The sequence below is a fragment of the Rhamphochromis sp. 'chilingali' genome (assembly GCF_963969265.1).
Source record: "Rhamphochromis sp. 'chilingali' genome assembly, chromosome: 3".
Lineage (NCBI taxonomy): Eukaryota > Metazoa > Chordata > Actinopteri > Cichliformes > Cichlidae > Rhamphochromis > Rhamphochromis sp. 'chilingali'.
Window position 1 is genome coordinate 18,811,857 of NC_137931.1, and position 20,147 is coordinate 18,832,003.

General features: G+C 39.5%; 1 protein-coding gene across 4 annotated transcripts in view; it reads right to left on the reverse strand.

Moving 5' to 3' along the window:
• Positions 1-20,147, reverse strand: part of LOC308394181 (sodium/potassium-transporting ATPase subunit alpha-1-like) — a 62,818-nt gene that overhangs the window by 13,798 nt on the left and 28,873 nt on the right. For 2 of the 4 annotated variants that reach the window (XM_080878376.1, XM_080878377.1), the window contains 2 exons: positions 3,314-3,424; positions 2,661-2,720 (listed from right to left, as the gene is read on the reverse strand). In XM_080878376.1, coding sequence (XP_080734502.1) covers positions 2,661-2,720; positions 3,314-3,343 — 90 coding nt within the window. In that variant the 5' untranslated portion in view covers positions 3,344-3,424. Of the gene's footprint in view, positions 1-2,660; positions 2,721-3,313; positions 3,425-3,935; positions 3,963-19,672; positions 19,689-20,147 lie in introns of those variants that run through there. The other 2 variants (XM_080878378.1, XM_080878375.1) reach the window with 2 other exon arrangements.

Consider the following 20,147-nt stretch of genomic DNA (forward strand, 5'->3'; position numbering starts at 1 on the left):
ATACTTTAAAGGTCCAGTTCACCATCTGTCTAACCTGTTAATGTAACTGCCTGTAAGTTCACTTGAGTTGTTTAAAAAAAAAACTTCTTCATTTCCACAAGTAATCTGGGACTATAAAGACAATGTATTTTATTTGTGCCACATGTGGCATTAAAAAGAGTCAAGAAGCAAAGCCTGGGATAGGCTCCAGTCTCCTGACGACTGGTTAAACAGAAAAGAATGGATGGATGTTACTTTACAGAGACAATATTCCTCTACCAGCTTTTATTGGAATGAATGAAGGCAGGAAGCTAATTACAAGTAGGCTAAAGAAACAAATAGCTAAGTGCCACATAGCCCATGACTCAATCTCGGGCTCCTTCTGTCCATGTGTCAAAGCGTCGTTGGGCAAGTTACAGAATCCCAAGTTTACCCCCGATGTACCTATCAGAGTGCGAACATGTTGACATGTTAGATAAAAGTGCTTAGTAAAGATAGAAGCACTGTATTAATATGTGTGTGACTGGGTGAAAGCAGTTTGAATGCCCATATTAAGTAGAAAGGTGCTCGATAACAGTGTTTCCCAACCAATGATCAGGTGTGTCGTGGAATATTACCTGGTTCCACCTGATTAGTACTCTAAGCGTCCGGCGTGAGTAATGGGCAGAACAATTACATTCTCTTCCACTAGAGGGCAGTACAACTACCTGCTCTAATTGAATGGGTTGCCAACTGCCAGTAAAACAGAAGAAGAAGAAGAAGAAATTACATAATAGTCATGCTCTGAGTGAAAGAATGCAATGCGTAATAGCAACAGAAAAGTACTCAATCTGACCTGGGTCTTGGAGAAAATTCCAACCCAGACGACGCCCCTAGCATGAGTAGTGGTTAGAAGAAAGCAAACTATACTGGGGACAAACTGAGCCAATTCCGCTATACCTGGTGTGCGGGGAAAAATGATCAATATGCTTTTTGTGACATTTTTGCTTGGTGGTGTGCTGTGTGATTTTTCTAATGTGATATATGTGCCGTGGCTCCAGAAGGTTGGGAAACACTGCTATATAAGTACCAGTCCATTTGACAAAGTAAACTAAACTGTTGACTGTCCTGAGTCATGTGCTTATAACTAGGGAAGGATTGATCCGATATACAGTATCTGTATCAGTCTGATCCTGATCTAAATTACTGGATATCGGGGAGAAAAAAAAAAGTAATCCGATCCATTAAATATCACAAAAACATCTCACAAAACTTGCAACATGGCGTAACCCACGTAATGAAATAGCACGTCGGAGCAGCATGCGTCACATGATAGAGTGACTGTTGTGTGCGAGACCTGTCGGCGGTCTGGAGTTCACACTAAAAGCATTTGGAGCCTCGCTATGTGCTGCCAAACCAGGTGTACCAAGGTAGGTATCCCTGACAAAATTCGTACCTCTTGCGTTGCGAGCATTCGCTGGGCACGGAGTGCAGATCCAGTTTTTTCTGCCTCCATTACAGACAATTAGACGTGGAAGTAGTGATGTTTTAGTTTTGTGAAAAAGTGAAAAATGAGTGTCGTAACAGTACCATTCAGTTTGAGGGTTACAACAGAAACTTACATATTTATTGTTCTCATGTGGTATCGGATGGGATTATTTTAACAAATAAAGGACATTTTATCTGATAAATAGATGTAACTTTACTGTATAAAGAGCTAAAACCTTCAAAGTTTTAGGACTAGTTAGTCATTATAAGCGTTTGTGAACTAAAAATGAAGAATGTGGGATACTCTTTGTCCATGATTTAGGCAGGGGGGGAACATATTGTGGCAGGATCAGCCTGATATTATTTGTATCCCACTATAACTTCACTGTATAAGGAGCTAACATCTCCAAAATTTCAGTATTTAGTCGTTATTAGAAGTGTTTGTGAGCTTCAAATCCAGAATGTGGATAGTGTTTGCCCGTGATTTGGAGAGCCCTGCGTGTGCTCCTGATGCAGGGGAAACAAATTTTGTCAGGGATATCAACTTTGGCACGACACATGGTTAAACAGTTTCGTGGTTCGAAAACAAAATATGAAAAACACTTTTTTCATACTCATGTTTTGTATGGAAATTACACAAAATTCATTAGCTTACACTGACATCCATCTTGATAAAAGATGAGTGTTGTGAGAAGCCGTGTTTGCATTCATTTGCACTGCTTTCCACTCTGGATGTCTATTTATGTTAAGCTTTAAGTATAAAAGGGTCCATTCTTTTTTTCAGAACCAAAGAATTTTTGAAATCTGCATAAAATTGCATTTTAAATTAATTTTTGAATATTACTTTAAATACTTCGATTTAAAGTTCTGCTAAAAGTTTAAATAAAAAGATTAGTATTGCTGAACTGCAAAATATTTTGGGTGTAATAGAATAGCTTTAGTGTTTTGTTTTTTACAGTTTTTAAAGTTAGCATGAACTTAAAAAAACAGTTTTATTGATTATAAAATAGACTGTATAGGATTCATATCGGTTTCTGCAGATATCCAAATTTATGATATCGGTATTGGTATCAGACATTAAAAAGTGGTTTTGTGTCACCTCTACTTATAACCTCATGTTGGACTATGAAATCCTCCTTGACCTGTGGGATTATCTTCTAAAAAAACACACTTCTAAAAAACTAGACACCCACAAGCCCGTCTGAAGTGCTCACCCTGGTTAGGTCAGTTCCATATTTCCTGATAAGTTCTTCCAAGGTTAACCTGTGATCATCCTATTGAGAGTAGGAGAGGAAAAACAAAGAGATTGAGAAACATTGAGTAAAACAAGCCAAAATCCCACAGGCAGGCATGCATTTTATTACATGTGTTTTATTATGTGAATGTAGCAGCAGAAAATTGCTGTTTGCGCATGAAGGATGAGTTGATGTGATCTAAGGAACCACACAATACAACAACAACAGAGCCTCTCACTCACTCAGCATTAAAAACCAATCTAGATAAACATGACTTAGAAGGTAATTATAGCTGACAGCATCTTAATAACATGGGAGTGTACATCCAGCAATGTAAGCAGCAATCTTCATGAAATATGGCTCAGACACCTACATCTCATGAGACCAGCAATGAGGCCAAAGCAGAGGTTTGCCTCAGCCGTGACTGCATCATTGCTGTGGCCACTGGCAGCAATCGAGTGACTGTCATTAAAGTTCACGAACGTTTATTCAATGCCTTTTTCTTTCTGTGACACAGTCAAACTATTTATCAGTAGTTTTGTATGCTTAAAATTCTCACTTTTCTTACATGACATCAAGCCAGTCAAGTTACAGATGATCACAGAGCGGCTGCACGTGAGCTGAGTACTCACCAGGTCCACTTCTTTCTTCAGCTCATCCATGTCCTTCTTCTTTCTAGCCTTCTTGCTTTTCTGTCCTCCATTTTCTGACGTTGCTGCCAGCTTGTAGTTATCCTTTCCTTTCTGGAGAGAAGAAAGTGGCACAAAATGTGGCATTAATAAAACTGAACATATGTGGGGGAAATTGCCCTGAAGCTTCCTCTTCTGTTGTGCAAAAATAAGAGCAGAAAGTCAGGTCAGCCGTCCTGTTCAAACATGCTCTGACACCGGTGTTAATAACTGTTAGAAGAGCGAAATTCTTTAATCTTGATCCAGATAATCTTGGGTTTATAATGCTGCCAAAGCTGTAAAAATAAATTTAAGTTAGAAAAAAGAGAACTGACATTAACACGAAACGATAAATTGAGCCCTGTGAGATCTAGGTTATCTCTGATGGTGACTCCAAACCTAGCCCCAAGAATAACCTCATGATTTGGAAAAGACAAGAATTATTTTTGTTTTATCTCAAAAGAAATTCTATTTCTTTATCAAAATAACCAAAATTTAGACTGAGCTCAAACCTGAAAAGAAATGCAGAACCTAATCTTAAGGTAAGTTTAAAGGCCAAAATCTGTGATAAAATTTCAGTACTTACTCCAAATCCCATGATTGTATTTCAAGTCTAACAGCAGTCAATCTTCCTGCCTTACAAGTCAAACTTGCCTCCTCCACTTCTCTCTGTCACACCTGCACTGTCTCTTTCACTCCCTTGTCTTCCACCCTCTCCAGAGCAGGGACGATGGGTGGCATCAGTTTGGCACACCTTTATACCTGACCTGGTGGAGCCGTGGCTGGGCAGGGCAGGACCATGTGGGGGCTAAAGATCACTCAAACCCTATGTGTTGCACAAACTGCCTCCTGTCTTCCACTTGACTTTCACCCCTCATTCTGCCATTATGAAAACAATTTACATTTTCTTGCTCATTAATTTTACCTGAAGCGTTTATGTGTTTATGATGTCTCCACCCGCTTGAGGTTGAGAAACACTGGAGTGAATCCAGCTATGAAGGTGACTTATTTCCTCAAATCTTCATTAACAATGGCTGAAAGTAGGGACTTGATGCTTAAAATGGACTTTTATCTTGTGAGGGTGCAGGTGAAAGGAGAAGTAAACTGGTGCACATAGCACAGATACAATTTGGATTGCAATGGAAGTAATCCAGTGAGCCTGAAGCTTTCTGAACTTCCCTTATGAAAAAAAAAAGATCGTCCAATGCATTTCAAGGTTGCATTACTTTAAGAAAGGGCTGCTCTACAATGCCTTTTACTATGCTAAACCACCGTGTTTAACATAAAATGCTGAATGCCTTGGTTTGCTGCCTGCTACTCCCTTACATTAACTAAAGCCAAAAACCATTTGAGACTTTTTCTGCTTTCACACACTGTTGCATATCAACTCATAATAGCTGTAGCTCACCGCAGTACAGTCAAACCCAGGATAGGATATTGGTTTGTGGTGTAGTGATCTGAAAGTCATCGGGATGCTAATGAACAAAATGTGCCCGTCATGTCAACACCCAGAGATAACTTTGTCTTAACGACATATGATCACACCTTCTATCCAAAAACACGAGCACACACATTGGAAATTAGTGTTTAGACTTTCATTTGCAGAGTTTGTACATGTGGATGCTTGAGTCTTTGGGATGTTCACCCCCCACACGGAAATTATGCAATTCTTGCATCAATAAAACCAAAACAGTGAACCATGATTGAGCCTAAGTGGCTCCCTCAGAGATTTTATGGAGATAATGTAGGTTTTAGCTCTGCAATTAAGGCATTATAGGCTCTTGTATAACCCTAAACAATCCTCTGTCATACACAAACAACGTGGGAGCTGAAAATGTAAAACATGGCCTTTAGAACGTTACTGTACTACCAACTACATGAGAGATAACATGAATATTATTAGGGGAAACACCAGCAGCAGAGGCACGGGGTCCAAGCAATTTAAAAGACACTGAAGTGCTAGATTAAAAAAAAAGCAGCAATGTGAACAGCTGTACTTACGCTTAAGAAAAGTGATTATAACGGAAGCCAACTTTGCAAAATATACAGTACAATGGGTATAAAGCATTCATGATGAAGATTCACATAACTGTAAAGACACATGTCCAGAAATTTAAAAAAGTGTGTGCAAAAATGTACATGCAAATGCATAAATATAACCTCTTAAAGTGTTGTAGAGAAACAGGTCAACGTACAGAACTGTGTAAACGTCTTGAGCCACCATTCATTTCTTTATATTTTACTTCCAAGCAGCCAGGCTTGCTTGCTGGAGGTCTTTCAAAATTTGTCTTTGGAGAGTTTTTCCCTCATTTTGAAACCAGTGAGAAAAGGCCTAAGTATGCCACATTCCACAAGAACTGGAAAATCAGTGGGAATATGTCTGATGGAGTGATGAATCCAAATTTCACATTTTTAGTTCAGACTGGAGACAGGTTCAACAGTGAGTGTCTACAGTCTATGAACAATGGTGGAGGCTCTGTCATGGTTTGGGCTGTATTTCAGTCAGTGATGTTGGAGATCTTGATAAAGCTAATGAATTATGAACACAGAAAAGTACCATCAGGCTTTCATTCGCCATGCAATACCACCATCTGGAAAGGATTTGATTGGCAATGGCATAATTTTTCAGAATGACAATGGCCTCTGGAATACTTCCCTAGATTTTTATGTAATGTAACATTTCAATGTAACGATTAATGTAACTATTCAGGATTTGTGAATAGGAGAGCCAAGAATTTAGACTGGCCATTCCAGATTCCTACCATCACCTGGGTGTATTGGCTTAAAGCATCACAATCAGCAGAAATGAGCTTCCTCCAAAGGGTGACTGGGCTTAGGCTAGTGTGAGGAGGTAATCCAGGAGGGGCTCAGAGCAGAGCTGCTGTTTCCCCACATTCGAAAGAGCCAACTGAGGTGGTTTGGTGATCTGACTGCAATCCATCCTGAACTTCTCCTAGTGAGGTGTGAAGCGTCTACCCAGGAGAGCACCAGGGAAGACCCAGGACTTACTGGAGAGATTATATCTCTCAAATGGCGTTGGAATACTTCCTTCAAAAGATGCTTGCCATCAAGCAAGCATTCAGGACTGTGCATTTAAAGAATTTCTTATGTCAGAGGGATTCAACACTGGGCTTGAATACACACTAAAATCTACCCTTGAAAATATAGCAAAAGGGTCTCAAAGTTCCCTAAACTGAGACTTAACCTGGATATGCAACATGTAAGTGAGTGCGCTATAAAGTCCTGACTGGGGCAAGAAAGCTAACATTAAGCCGTCTATAGTAGTGCCAACATACTGACTGCCTACATGGACTATCCATCCATTCGCTTCCGCTTATCCTTTTCAGGGTCGCAGGGGGTGCTGGAGCCTATCCCAGCTGTCATGGGGCGAGAGGTGGGGTACACCCTGCGGCCAGTCTGTCGCAGGGCCAGACAACCATTCACACTCACATTCATTCACACCTAGTGACAATTTGGATTATCCAATTAACCTATCCCCACAAGCTGCATGTCTTTGGACGGTGGGAGGAAGCCGGAGTAACCGGAGGGAACCCACGCAAACACGGGGAGAACATGTAAACTCCACACAGAAAGACCCCGGCCTGATGTTGGAATTGAACTCAGGACCTTCTTGCTGTGCAGCAACAGTGCTAACCACCATGCCACCGTGCTGCCACCTGCAAGGACTATAAAACGTAATTTCAGAATAACTTATCATGGCAAAAGGACACTCAAGTGCAGTACACGTACAGACCAGTGATTCTTAAGATTTAGATTTTAGTGCTTTGTCCTCCTCATAGCCACTCCTGCAGCGAGGGTGACAGTCAAACAGTCAAACCCATGTTGACATGTGAGAACATTTGCCTTGCTGTCATTTCTACTCCTCCAGAGATGCCTGACAAATATACATACATCTGTTCTTTACTTGAGAAGCTATCATATGATTACAGCCAAAATGTGTGACTTGTTTGCTACATCTTATTCCTATTGTAGGCTTCTTCAAGATTTCTTCAGGACCCCTTCCCCCGCCCAAGGTCTTGTACAAGACAGCACAAAGCCTACAGATACTTGGAATCAAAAATATCCATTAAATAAATGTGACTTTGTGCAGTTTATTTTTAATTTGATATAAAACATTCACTTGAGGAGTGATGAGAAAAAAGGCACAGACATGTAAAATGCAACCACAGTTGAACCAAATTACAGCCACGGGATAAGAACAGCATGTTTCCCACCCCACTGAGACAGTAAATCCTCGTGCTGTAACAGCACATATCATCATGTATATTTGTTCATCTACAACATGCTCGCAGTCAAATTAACTCTCTATGCATCAAAGGTTAAGGCCTTAAACCTAGCAAAGCCATAGCAAAATTCATGAGATACTTAAACTCTGTGGGAATCTGTATTATCTCATGATGATGAAGATGGGGGCAGACCACCAACTGTATATAAAATATGGACATAACCAACATGAGCAATCACAAGTTTGTGAAAAACGCAGTTGACAACTGAAAAATTTTGGATCATAGGTCCGACAACGCTGTTAAAAGCTAATGTTGACATGCTTATTTTAGACCAAAGAAAAGCTGTATATTAATTTTATTTATTTATATGTAGTAATGTTTATTTCTTCTGCACAGTCAGGGATTTTAACGTGTGAATATATGGTTACTCATGTGGATACCCAACAAAATGCAGTTTTTGATTGCTTGAGTTAGTCAATTTTTTTTAGATCGTCCTTAGAGTATCATGGTCTTATATTAAGTATTATTTTGAAAGATTATTTAGACTTTTAAATATTTTTGAATCAGAATTATTACTTTCAGTTATTTTAAAATAAATATAGTTTTTATTAATTTTTTAAAAAATATTTACATTTTTTTAATGATTTTTTTTATAATGCAAATTTTGATTGGCAAATATCTTTCCTTACCTGGTTATGTTTTTCAGGGCAAAAATAATAATGACATGACAGATTTTCTCTGAGCTTAAGGCTGTTAAAACATGTAATGTGTGCAGAAGCGTCTCCCTGCAGTGTACCCAAATATGAAAACACTGACTAGTAATGCCTTCAATTCCCAAGGGAAAAAAAGTGATAGCATCAGTATTATCGGCAATGCTTTGTCTTTCCCAACCGTCGTTCCCAAGCTGTGGGGCAGTACAAAGAGGATGTGACATGGATGACCAGGTGAAAAACGATTTAAAATGACATTAAATGCATCAGATTGTTTTAGGTAAGATAATTAAGAGTTTGCTGATGCTATTGCACCGACTTTTATTTTGTAAGGTAAAGACTGTAAAATAATAAAAGAGATATAATAAAGAAAATAGATAGAAAACATGAACAACCACACAACACCAATGAGCAAGCACGCAAAAGTGGGAAGGAAAAACTCCCTTTTAACAGGAAGAAACCTCTGGGTCAGGGACAGGCAGCCATCTGCCACGGCCTGTTGAGGGAGACAGGAAAAAAAGACACACTGTGGAAATGACACAAATACTATCATAAAAACATTCAGGCCTAAACAGAGCAACCACAATATACATCACCAAGACCCAATCAAGCTGCTACCAATACCATTGAAAAATAAGAACTTTACACTGAATGTGAGAAAAGCTAAAATATTTCTTGCTGAAGAAATGAGCTGGAAGTAACAGCCGAGTCTCACTCATGCCATAACTCAGTACTTCAGAGCACCGCCACCAAAGCACACGTTGCACCTAAAGGAGCCTTGACCAAACAGAAATAACTGACACCCCAGAGATAAGAACTGGCTGTACCTTTATAACAATATTATAAAATTGTAATGAGCTTTTAACATGAACTTCAAAGACAAGTAAAGATACTAAAAAGCCCAGCTGGATTACAGACTTCAGTACATTATACCAATGGTTCCCAGAAGGTAGGGTGGGAACACTGTATTGGGACAGCCAGGTGAATAATGTTGTTAGGTTTAGGTTAGGTTGTAATAACACAGTTTTTATGATTTTGTCTCTGTACATGACATCAAGGTGGACTGCAAATAACACAATCAACATGCGACTAAAGTGCAGGCTTTCAGCTTTAATTCAAGGGTTTTAACCAAACTATTTCAGAGCCCTAAAAGTAATTGCACAAACTATTTTCATAAATATAAGAATTGTTTTTATTCCCTTGCTGTCAACAAACATCATGGTTCCTCTCTTGAGATGCTGTACAGTCACCCATAGTTGCTGCTTGTTTGCCGGTCTTGCTGCATTTAGTTTTGTTTAAAGGAACTGAAAAGCAGCTGTGTTGAGTTCAGATCAGGTGACTGAGTTGCCCATTGAACAATATCCCCTTTCTTTGCCCTCAGAAAACATTGGGTTGCTTTTGCAGTATGATTTGGGTCATCATCGATTTGCAGAAAGTATAGATTGCATGTCATATCATTTATCAGCGCTGTGCACCTTGTTGTAAACCTTGACAAACCTGTAGACCCTGACAGTGATACTTTGTCAGATGTTGTGAAGTTGTTTTTCTTCACCATGGAAATACTTCTGTGATCATCCACTTCCTAGACTTCTTCTGTGGTCTTTAAGGCCTTTTGATGTTGCAGGTTGAATTTGGCCACTTTCACTTCCGCTTACATCACTTTGGAGTGAAGAGCTACCAAATGCAATTTCAACGCTTGGAATCAATTCCAACTCTTTTATCTGTAGCCACTAATCAGAAGGTCGGTGGTTCGATCCCAGGCTACCTCCTGGCTGCATGCCAAATATCCTTGGGCAAGATACTAACCCCATGTTTGCATACTGGTGCTGGTCAGAGGGCCCGGTGGCGCCAGTGTCCGGCAGCCTCGCCTCTGTCAGTGCGTCCCAGGGCAGCTGTGGCTACAATGTAAATGGTAATGGTAAATGGCCTGCATTTGTATAGCGCTTTTCTAGTCCATAGGACCCCAAAGCGCTTTACACTACATTCAGTCATCCACCCATTCACACACACATTCACACACTGGCGATAGCAAGCTACATTGTAGCCACAGCTGCCCTGGGGCGCACTGACAGAGGCGAGGCTGCCGGACACAGGCGCCACCGGGCCCTCTGACCACCACCAGTATCTGGTAGTTTGCCATTGCCTGTGTGTGAATGGGTGAATGACTGAATGTAGTGTAAAGCGCTTTGGGGTCCTTAGGGACTGAGTAAAGCGCTTTACAAATGCAGGCCATTTACCATCTGTATAACTGGTTCTGGAATAGGCAATAAGTCTCACCTGGCCATGAAACTTCTTATTAGCCAGTTGACTAGTAAAGAAACCATGTCTGTAATTCATAAACAGTTAATGCAAGTTAGATATTTTGAATTAAAGCTGAAAGTCTGCACTTTATTAACATTGTGATTGCTTGAATTAAAATCCACTGGGGTGGTACACCGAGTCAAAATGAAAAGTATTGAGTAAAAGTAAGTTGAATTAAAATATTAGTTTTACTTTGCCAGCATTTAAGAGAAAACTTCATAATGTTAAGTCAGCCTGACATACTCCCAGTAGGACTTAATAACTCCTAAAAGAGACTTCACACACATACTCAAAATTTCCATCTTAGGTGTTTGTCTAAAGCTTGAAAAAAGGAGAACTGTAATTTATTCTTGGTGTTTAGAATTTAGCTCAGCATGTGCATTTTTAGGTTTCAGTTTTAGCAGTAATTTTGGGTTGCTTTTGATCAAACAGACACAGAATGGCCAATTTTCACAGAAAAAATAAAAATTTAAGTACAGCACAGAAACATGCTATATAGCCTCAGACATAAATGTTTCTTTGCAGAGAGTAATTCCAGATGAAGAAGTCAGAGACTCTGTGGACACGCTGGGATATCTGTGCCAAGGTCAACAAAAGAGAAAACAGACTCTTGTTGAGGCTGCCATGAATGAAAGGGACAAAAACAAAAAACAACTTTTTGTCTCTCTTGGTTTCCACTTCATACAAATATAGAAAAAAAAAACAAATGAGGTCAGAAAAAAATATATGGATATGAAGCTAAATGCTGCATATTTGTTTTCTGTCATCAAACAGAGGACTACTGTTATAAAAAAAAAAACAACCTTTGCCCTAAATTAGTTGTACTAAATATGATTTTGTTTAAATTAGAAGCCTGCCATTTTAGCAAACTAATAAGTACTCAAAACTGGACTGTACTTGGTCCCATCACCTTAATAATTTTTTTAGTCTTTATCAGAATGTTAAAAATCAAATAAACAGTCAAAGTAGTTTTCTTAATCTTTTTTTAATCCCATCACTTTAGTTGGCAACATTTTACTTTTTAAATATTTTTGTCCATGCATCACAGCTCCCATTCATATGTTAAACACTACTATTTATAAGGTGCTCCTCTGTGAATAGTTTACCTGGTAAGTAGTAAATAAATAACTAGTTTTTTCTAGTAAGTCTTTCATCTCTAACTGCAGCTGGTAGTCTTTGGTCTACTTGACATTTTCAGTTAATTTATTACATTGGATCAGTTCTCTACCTCCTACAGGTTCTTGTTGGAGTCCCTCAGCAGAACTAGTGCCTCCAGAAGAACACCACAAAAAGGATTATTGCTGCCAGATATAGTCCAAGATGGTGTTGAAGTTTGTCAGACCACATTTGTCACCAATATCAAAGAATGACATAACATCAACATGACTGGCAAAGAAGCCAGTAGGACAAAAACAAGATGGAAAGAAATGAATCAAGTTGATTATATGAATGAGGGGATTTTCTGAGCCTAGGAATGGCTTATACAGAAAACCCTAAACCTCTAAAAGAGCCAGAAGGGGGAAAAAGATGCTTGGACAGATGAAACCAAGATAAAGAATGAGGGAAAGAGAAAAATATAGAAAAGCAGAGAACAACACAAGATCAAGAAGCATATCACATCATCTATCAAACATGGTGGAAGCAATGTTATGGGATGTGTTGATGATGTGACTTCTGATGGATGCATATTCTTCAATGGTTAAGTCAGTCACCTGAATGAGGAAATTCAAAAACCAGGTCAAATTGTGTATGAAAGGAGAAGATAAGGCATAAAACAGAGGGCGTCCACAGCAGTTTCTACAACCAACCATTTACCAGAAGCTTGGTTCCTTGCAGGCCAAGAGAGATGAAAGAATTTCTGAAATCTGTTTGCACCACAACAAAATGCTTGTGTAATTAGTAAACATTCAAATCAGCTGCAGTGTCAGCTAGAAATAGGCCAGCTGACAGATCAAAGTGTAATCAAACTAGGCTACGGCAACGCACATGGCATCCTCTCTGACATGAAGAAAATCCTAAGTGGTTCAGTTTAGCTGCTTTACAAGCTGCCAGATCGTATTCCTGGTACGAGTGGACGTCAGTGGAGAGTAAATTGGATTTGGATTCTCGTCAGTTTCACCCAGGGAGATGATGACAGGGATCATGTAATCTCTGAGAGATCTATGTGTCGTTCATTCAGACCACACAGGCGCACGCACATAGACCCTGCACATCCATTTAATCTGGTTGAGGATTACCAGCTGCAATTAAAGGAATGAAAAAAGGAAGATGGAGGGAGAAAGAGACAGACAGGGCGAGGGATGCATTTTTCTAATTCAGGTTATTGCTATTATTGTATGGTCAAAGCTGCAAACAGGCAGTTGAAACTGAACCATGTTGGTACAGAAGTAAATAGGGAATCAATACTTGTCTTAATGATTCTGACAGATTTTTTTCTTTCATGTGCAGTTTTCCTAAAGCTTGTGTTAATATTCTTCACAACTTCATATTCATCAAAGTCACAAATGCAAATCCTTTAGCACATCAGATGAAGATTAAGGGTTTATTTGACACATTCCTTCATGTGCTTATAATGAGCTTGATGCTGAAACACATCCCATCCCTGATCTGAGGCCAATCCAGCACTATCAGACATGGATTGGCCTCCCCAGAACTTGGACTTAAACATTATCGAAGCAGTGTGGGATCATGTTGACAGAGAACAGAACAAAAGGCAGAAACATCCAGAGAAGAGATTTGAATGTCCTTCAAGAAGCCTGGAGAACAATTCCTGAAGACTACTTAAAGAAATGACAGGAAAGCTGCCTAAAAGAGTTCAGACTGTGTTGAAGAACAAAGGTGGTAACCTAAATATTGACTTTCAAGCTTGTGGAATTGTATAAACTATTAAATACTGTATTTTCACGTGCGCTGGCACATGTTTTAATACATTTCTGCACTAATTTTCCATTTTGTAAGAACTCACACCAAAAATTAGATATTTAATTTGGGGTTGATCACAACCGATGACAGAATGTAAAATATCTAATGTACAAATGATTTGAATCTTTTAAAATGTAACCACTGAACAAATAAAATAGAAATTAAAAGCTATGTAAGACTTCTCTTTTCAGCACTGGATGTGACGTTATAGTTTTACATTTCCCAGCACTGTGCACTGTAGTATAGTGGCACAAGGAACTAGTGAGAGAATAAAGGAAGAAAGAGTCACTGTAGGCACTTTCAGCCTGGCTGATCCAAAATCCTGGCAACAGCAACAAAGAGCTACTGTCTGAGCTCACTCTTTCTCACACATTCATGCACACATACTGCAATGTGCAAACCCCAGTGTGGACGCAAGCTAGTTTGCTAACAGACACATACCAAAATGACCACCACATGCAAGTAATGTGCTAGTGATTTTCTTCTCACCACAAGTCTTATGGGTTTTCTGGATGATTCCCTAAAGACTGAAAGACTTCTAAATTCAGGCCTTTTTTGATGACAGTTTGGTTAGGTTTGGGTCAACATGGTAACATGGGTTAAAATAGATCCTTTACATAATCTGAGGACACCTATCTGTCTGAAAGCACTGAACGTCTCTTTGGCAAGCTTTGCCCACGTGCCTGCACTTGCAGCTCTAGCTCAACACTTGTCATCTACAGACAAAAAAATAACACCTGGAGTTCTGACACTGATGCATCCTGCAGGTAAAGTATTATATAACTGTTGCATCATGGCAGTCCTTAGGTCTTTCAGTCTGTGGTGGCAACATCAGTCCAATGGCTCCTGGACTCAACCTTCTATTTTGGTCATGACTGGAATATTTAAATTCCAGTCATTACCAAAGTCATGGTGTACAAATAAAATAAAAAAAATGGTAAATGGCCTGTATTGATATAGCGCTTTACTAGTCCCTAAGGACCCCCAAGCGCTTTACACATCCAGTCATCCACCCATTCACACACACATTCACACTAATTCAAATCAGTTTTATTTGTACACCACAACAGCAATCACCTTAAGGCTTAAGGGTTTTTTTTAGTACTTGTTTTGGTCACCATGAAATGTGGCTCTCTACGTCACATCAAGAACCATCATCAGGTAAATCTGCCAATATGTGTGAAAACAAACAAATACGAGCCAATCTCTGTTGTTCTTTGTGTTTAGCAAATTTTAAGCTTTTTGAACACCGCAAACAAGCAAATGTCAGCAAGTGATGATTGTTATTGTGAGCACGTAGACATGTAGGCATGCTGACGTAAATATTTAGCTCAAAGCACCGCTATTCCAGCGTTTCACCTTCTGCTGCAGAGGGACTAGCACATTTTTCATTACTTTAGTTTGTGTGTTTTAAGGTCTCCCACAATATCTCTGTGCCACCTCTGTCAAAAACTGCTTTTAAAGGTTTGTTTTAAATGCATTGTAGTTAAACGAAGACAGTACATTAGGAATATAAAGTCAAGACTGAGTATTTAATTTAATATATGTGTTATTACAGAATAGCAACATTGCAAATTGTTCAATTACATTTTTTTCAATTAAATTTTATTTATACAGCTCCAAATCACAACGGCAGTCGCCTCAAGGTGCTTTATATTGTAAGTTAGACCCTACAATAATACTACAGAGAAAACCCCAACAATCATATGACCCCTTATGAGCTAGGGATTTGGTGACAGTGGGAAGGAAAAATTCCCTTTTAAGTGGAAGAACCCTCCTGCAGAATCAAACCAGGCATTTGTTTAAAAGACACAAATTGTGCTCTGCTTTACTAGACAACCACCCAAAGTGAAGTTTATGCCATTGCTGCCCTAAGTTAACAGTACTGGTAATTAACAAAATGGAGAAGTCTGGTGTTTCGGCTCAAATTTGGGTATAAAAATGTGGATTCACTTTTTTGTTTGACCAAAACAAAAACAAAAAAAAAACCATAGCAGAATTTCAAAAAGTTGCATCCTGACACCATGGTCTGTTTTTCTCAGCTGTGATGTTTCCGTCATACACAATTCAATCATAGAGTCAATATGCAGTCTGTTTGGGAGTCAAACTAAGGTCAAAAGATCAGGAGATTGGTTTCAGTGAATGTGTTTAAGAAAGACCATCAAATGCTGTTGCTTAACTGTCTGAGCAAATCTTGTGTTTGTCTCAAGAGACTGTTATCAAAAAATAAACATCCAGGGCGCAGGCCTTCAGCCACCTACCTCTGCTGATTTCAGATATAGCTCTAAGTTGTCATTATGCCTTTCCATAGTTGTAAACATGCACATACTCACTAATTATGGCTGCAGCTACCAAATTAAAATGACATAATTGTTGTCTTAAAACCAAGATTTTGTTTGTGCCAGTTTTGCTATGACAAAGGTTTTGCCCGAAGCAGAAAATGGCTACGCACTGTTGTATGTGTTCAAAGGCATCTCACTTGCAACATATTCGAGACTAAATACATATTAGGTAAAAGATATGTCAAAGTCCTGAACTGGGATGATCACAAAAAGTACAAACTGTGAAAAAGCACATGTTGGAATGCGTAACATAGCACTGAGTCATTGCTATCAGCTTCCTTTCAAAAGTCATGCAGCGTTTGTTTCAGCTGTGTGGCAGTGTTTGTTGAGAAAGCTTTAAAAAAAAAAAAAGGAGATTCTTGTAACTGCCTTCCACAGAAAAACTGCCTTCACTTCCTTGAATGACTCGGTCAGTGGTCACCGTTATGTCTGACATGAAAAGAAAAGTTAGTTTCCTGGTTAGCATGGTGGTATGGAGCTAAACACTGTTATCTCATGGCAGGAAGATTCTGGGGTTGAACCTTCAGGTCAGTTTGTGGTTTTCTGTGTGATGCACATTCTCCCCAGGTATTCTGGTTTTCATCACAAAGACATGCATGTAGGGTTAACTGGTGATTCTAAATTAGCAACAGGTTGCTGGTGTACCCTAATCTCAAATACAGGGAGTGCAGAATTATTAGGCAAATGAGTATTTTGTCCACATCATCCTCTTCATGCATGTTGTCTTACTCCAAGCTGTATAGGCTCGAAAGCCTACTACCAATTAAGCATATTAGGTGATGTGCATCTCTGTAATGAGAAGGGGTGTGGTCTAATGACATCAACACCCTATATCAGGTGTGCATAATTATTAGGCAACGTCCTTTCCTTTGGCAAAATGGGTCAAAAGAAGGACTTGACAGGCTCAGAAAAGTCAAAAATAGTGAGATATCTTGCAGAGGGATGCAGCAGTCTCAAAATTGCAAAGCTTCTGAAGCGTGATCATCGAACAATCAAGCGTTTCATTCAAAATAGTCAACAGGGTCGCAAGAAGCGTGTGGAAAAACCAAGGCGCAAAATAACTGCCCATGAACTGAGAAAAGTCAAGCGTGCAGCTGCCAAGATGCCACTTGCCACCAGTTTGGCCATATTTCAGAGCTGCAACATCACTGGAGTGCCCAAAAGCACAAGGTGTGCAATACTCAGACACATGGCCAAGGTAAGAAAGGCTGAAAGACGACCACCACTGAACAAGACACACAAGCTGAAACGTCCAGACTGGGCCAAGAAATATCTCAAGACTGGTTTTTCTAAGGTTTTATGGACTGATGAAATGAGAGTGAGTCTCGATGGGCCAGATGGATGGGCCCGTGGCTGGATTGGTAAAGGGCAGAGAGCTCCAGTCCGACTCAGACGCCAGCAAGGTGGAGGTGGAGTACTGGTTTGGGCTGGTATCATCAAAGATGAGCTTGTGGGGCCTTTTCGGGTTGAGGATGGAGTCAAGCTCAACTCCCAGTCCTACTGCCAGTTTCTGGAAGACACCTTCTTCAAGCAGTGGTACAGGAAGAAGTCTGCATCCTTCAAGAAAAACATGATTTTCATGCAGGACAATGCTCCATCACACGCGTCCAAGTACTCCACAGCGTGGCTGGCAAGAAAGGGTATAAAAGAAGAAAAACTAATGACATGGCCACCTTGTTCACCTGATCTGAACCCCATTGAGAACCTGTGGTCCATCATCAAATGTGAGATTTACAAGCAGGGAAAACAGTGCACCTCTCTGAACAGTGTCTGGGAGGCTGTGGTTGCTGCTGCACGCAATGTTGATGGTGAACAGATCAAAACACTGACAGAATCCATGGATGGCAGGCTTTTGAGTGTCCTTGCAAAGAAAGGTGGCTATATTGGTCGCTGATTTGTTTTTGTTTTGTTTTTGAATGTCAGAAATGTATATTTGTGAATGTGGAGATGTTATATTGGTTTCACTGGTAAAAATAAACAATTGAAATGGGTATATATTTGTTTTTGTTAAGTTGCCTAATAATTCTGCACTCCCTGTATGTATTTCAGTTTCTTCTATTTTCTTGAAATTTGTTACAATCACTGCACCCACACACAGCGATGTTTTTCCTGTTATTCTTGAGGTTGATGGAAATATTCTTTTCTACAATGTAATAAGCAGTGGGCATGAAACTGGCAGACCTGTAGTGCATGAGTTAATAATGAGTAAATCCCCTCTAATCTAGGTGGTGGATTAGGGCTGATTACCCCTAAAGTGAAATGCTCAGTTTTCCAAACAATGGATTTAACCATATATTCCTGGAACGTTTTTCACTGGAAATCTAGAGTGAATTTATTTATTTATTTATTGGTCTTTAATCAAAGTTAAGGCAAAAAAAAAAAAAAAGGTTACTGAGCCTGTATAGAAACTTGCAATAGAAAAGACATTTAAATGAAAGAGAAACACATTGAATGTTTGAACTGAGACATTTTCTTATTTCATGAGAAGTATTGTTTCATCTAAAAACGTGATGGCAGCAACACATCTCAATATGTTGGTAGAAGGACAAAGTAGAGGGACGTAAACCGAAACAGCTGGAGGAACACTTTTATCTAATTTGGTTAATTAGCAAAGTTTTTTAGAAGTAAGGAATAAAGAAAAATGGGTGGAGGATCATAACCAGAAATGTCACCATCTTCTCCGTGGCAAAGGTTAGTTTAAAATGAACACAGGCAAAGTAGAAAACTTCTGTGGTCAAAAAATTAAAATGAGTAAATCTGTCATCAGTTATCAAAAGTCTGAATTGGTGCTGGTATGAGACAGCTTTATAGCCATTTTCCACAAGTACCTACTCAGCTCAACTCGACTCGGTTTGGGTCGTTTTCTGTTACAATCGAGTACCACCTAATGTGCGTAGGGTTGTTATAGCAACGTGGCAAAAAGTCCCAAGATGTCATATATAAGTGACACGAACACCATAACGATGGAGGACGTCAAGGCGATGGTATACCTGCTGCTTGGTCTTTGGCTTTTTATCAGACTCGGGGAACACAGTGTTGTCTTTTGTGTGGCCATTTTCCTGGTTTCTAGGTTTCAAAAATGGCGGTTTTGATTTTTATAGAGGATGACTCACCGAGTGATGCCACTGACTAGCGAATCGATGGCATGCAGTATGTTGACGTCACATTTTTGGATTGCCTCAGATTGCTTGGAACCCCGGCCGGGGTTTTATGGTTTTTCACCTAACAGAATAACCTAAAAACCAAGTTGAGCCGTGCCAAGCCACCCAAGTAGGTTCTAGTGGAAAAGGGCTATTAATGTCTATGGAATTGTCAGATTGCACATCTGGAAAGTCACCCTCTGCGATGATGGTATATCCAGGTTTTAGAGCAACGCATGTTTCCATTCAAAGTCTTTTTCAGGGAAGGGCTTGCACATTTCAGCAAGACAATGCTAAATTGAATCCTGCATCTATTACAACAGCATGACTTGATAGTAGAAAGTGCAGGCTGATTCACCACTAACTGAACTCATTCATGAAATGAAAAATACAAGAAAGTAGATCCAGGACTGTTAAGCAGCTAGAATAACATATCAAAGTGGCAAGCATGGTCCGGTCCTAACTTTTTTGGAGATTGCTCCCATAAAATTCAAAATGACCTTTTTTCTTTTCTTAAAATGACACGTTTTCTATGTTCTGATGTGAATAAAAATGTGGGTTCACAACATTTTTTAAAATCATTAAATTCAGTTTTTATTTGTATTTTACACAGCCTCACAACCTTTCTGGAATCGGCCTTATACACTTAAAAGTCTCTCACCTTCTCATTAACCTCTCCTTCACCACAGTGGACAAAGAAAGGCAACTTGCTGGGAGAAGCTAAGAGCAGAGGAAAATGTCAGGGGAGGGACACGATAACGTCGGAAAGGAGGAGCCGAACAGACAAGAGAGGAGGAGACTTGTCACATGATGGTACTGGAATGTCATCTTGTCCTTGGAAAGGACACAGGCATATCACAACAAAGGATTTCCTTGTCTTCATTTCCCCACTTTTTCTGTCTTGAGTTCACTCTCCTTCAAGCTCTTATCTGTCCATTTTCTTAGTCTCTCCTATCCAGCTTCTATTCACCTTTTGTACAATACCATCTCAGTTCCTGACACTGCACACGAGAAGGACACACACTCAAGATGCCCTTTGTACTCTAGAGTTTTCTTTTTTTTCACTCTCCTGCTAGTTATTTCTTAGTAGGAGTTCATTCACACACACACACACACACACACACACACACACACAC